This window comes from Chrysochloris asiatica, unplaced genomic scaffold, assembly GCF_000296735.1.
Source record: "Chrysochloris asiatica unplaced genomic scaffold, ChrAsi1.0 scaffold00067, whole genome shotgun sequence".
Taxonomy (NCBI): Eukaryota; Metazoa; Chordata; class Mammalia; order Afrosoricida; family Chrysochloridae; genus Chrysochloris; species Chrysochloris asiatica.
In genome coordinates this window covers 10930947-10932803 of record NW_006408585.1, presented here as the reverse complement: position 1 = coordinate 10932803, position 1857 = coordinate 10930947, and the positions used below count along the sequence as shown (strand labels likewise).

General features: G+C 39.4%; 1 protein-coding gene across 1 annotated transcript in view; it reads right to left on the bottom strand.

The window, feature by feature from the left end:
* Positions 1–1623, bottom strand: part of LOC102829196 (chromosome unknown open reading frame, human C14orf105) — a 61838-nt gene extending 60215 nt beyond the window's left edge. Inside the window, exon 1 of the mRNA XM_006864607.1 lies at positions 1401–1623. Within this exon, the coding sequence (XP_006864669.1) occupies positions 1401–1623 (223 nt within the window). The remainder of the gene's footprint in view (positions 1–1400) is intronic.
* Between the last annotated feature and the right edge of the window lie 234 nt (positions 1624–1857).

Genomic DNA, 1857 nt, shown 5'->3' with positions numbered 1-1857 from the left:
TTTTAACCAATTCAATTTTTAATTGTCTTAAAACTTCTTCTTAACAAGCCGTTTATTGTCCTGTATTCTTTGAGAAAATTGATCAAGATAAATCTTCTAGAATATTAACAGTCACCACAACCTTCTAAGTAAACCTCTCTGCTTTGACTTTCAGTGGCCCAGAAAATTCTCTCAGAAGCTACTATTTTGATTGGATTTTTTTTTTTTTTAATTGAAGGCACTCCAACAAGGCTGTTGTTGTTGTTAAGTGCCGTCGAGCCAGTTCTGACCCATACTGACCCTGCATAGAGTTTCTGAGGAGCAGCTGGTGAGCTTGAACCACCGACCTTGCAGTTCAAACAGCTTTGCAGTCTGGCGCATTAACCCACAGCACCATACCAGGACTCCGACTAAGGTAAGTTTATTTTTAAGTGAACTTATCTGCAGTCATCACAGAGATATGCTTAAACGAGTTTTGTTTGTCATAAACCCGTGCATGTATGAACTGGAACTCTAGCAGCAATAATTTTTGACGTACCTTTGTGTGTGTATGTATGTGTGTATATCCTTTCTCCAACTAGGAATGTCTGCTTAATTACGTGGCTGTCATAAAACATTTCATATGTCTTATAAAATATTCAGGGATAATTTATGGCCATTTCAAGCTCACGGCTGCCAATCACACAGAGGAGATAATTCTCATAGTGTTCTGTAGATGACCATGAAGGGTATGGGGCTGAGGAGTGGGTAGCTCACCCACTCATTTGTACTGCAATAAATCAATTCTGTTGGCGGTGGTTTCCAAATTTACACTAGAATAGATTTGCTTTCTAATCTGCCATTTTCAAAACAACAACGCCCTAATGCACTGAACTGTAGTGGAGAGAATGATTTAAACATACAGTCTAACTGAAACATGTGATTGCTATAATTTATCACATTAATATCGATGCCATTATAAACACTGAAAACACTCTAAACCATGCTGAAACAAAACAACTTTCCCCCTCATATAGGAAATGATGTAAAGCCTACTATACAGTTTACACATCTGTTTAAATATACCCAGAATAATATTTTAATTAATAAACAGTCCCCATTTAAAGATCTTCCTCTGTATTTCAGCAATTAAAAAAATTTCTGTGATTATGGAGATATGATAGTGGTGGTTGTGTGTCACTGAGATAGTTCCTACTCATAGTGACCTTGTACAGTGGTTCTGAGGCTGTCAATCTTTTCAGGAGCAGAAAGCCTCATATTTTTCCCATGGTGCAACTGGTAGATTTGAACTACTGACCTTGCAATTAGCAGCCCAATACGTAATCCAGTATGCTACCAGTCTCCTTTATGGAGACTGCTAAATCTACCAGTAGCTCTTCTTGGCCCAGATACATGAATCCCAAGCTGTTTTTTACACTTACCTGCAGCATATCTTCCATACCAAGTCTCTCGTAGAGGTGGTAGCTGCCCTCCTAAAGGTTTAGTTGGGTCCTGAAGTCTCGCAAAGGAATGTGAACTCTTTTCTTCCAGATTCTGATCAAATGCAAAGTCCACAGAGCAAGTTGAGGGAGCTTCTTGCCTTTTGTTCTGTAAGGGTGCTACTCTTGTCACCCTAGGGTGAGTCTTAGAGTGGCTCAGGCCCATCTCACCTTAAAAACATTCAAGGAAAACCATGGTGGAAATGGGTTTAGAGTCTTTCATGTAGCTGGTTTTATTCAAGAAATTTTTCTCTTTATAATGTCCCAGCTTTAGAAAACAGCCACTTCTTTCCTGACATCTTTCTAGCTCTAGTTTTCCATGTACTAACCCCTCTGGCTACTTCCTGGGAGGTTTGTTTCCATGGATACTTCCCTTCAACACCTACTTGGCCATTCCAGA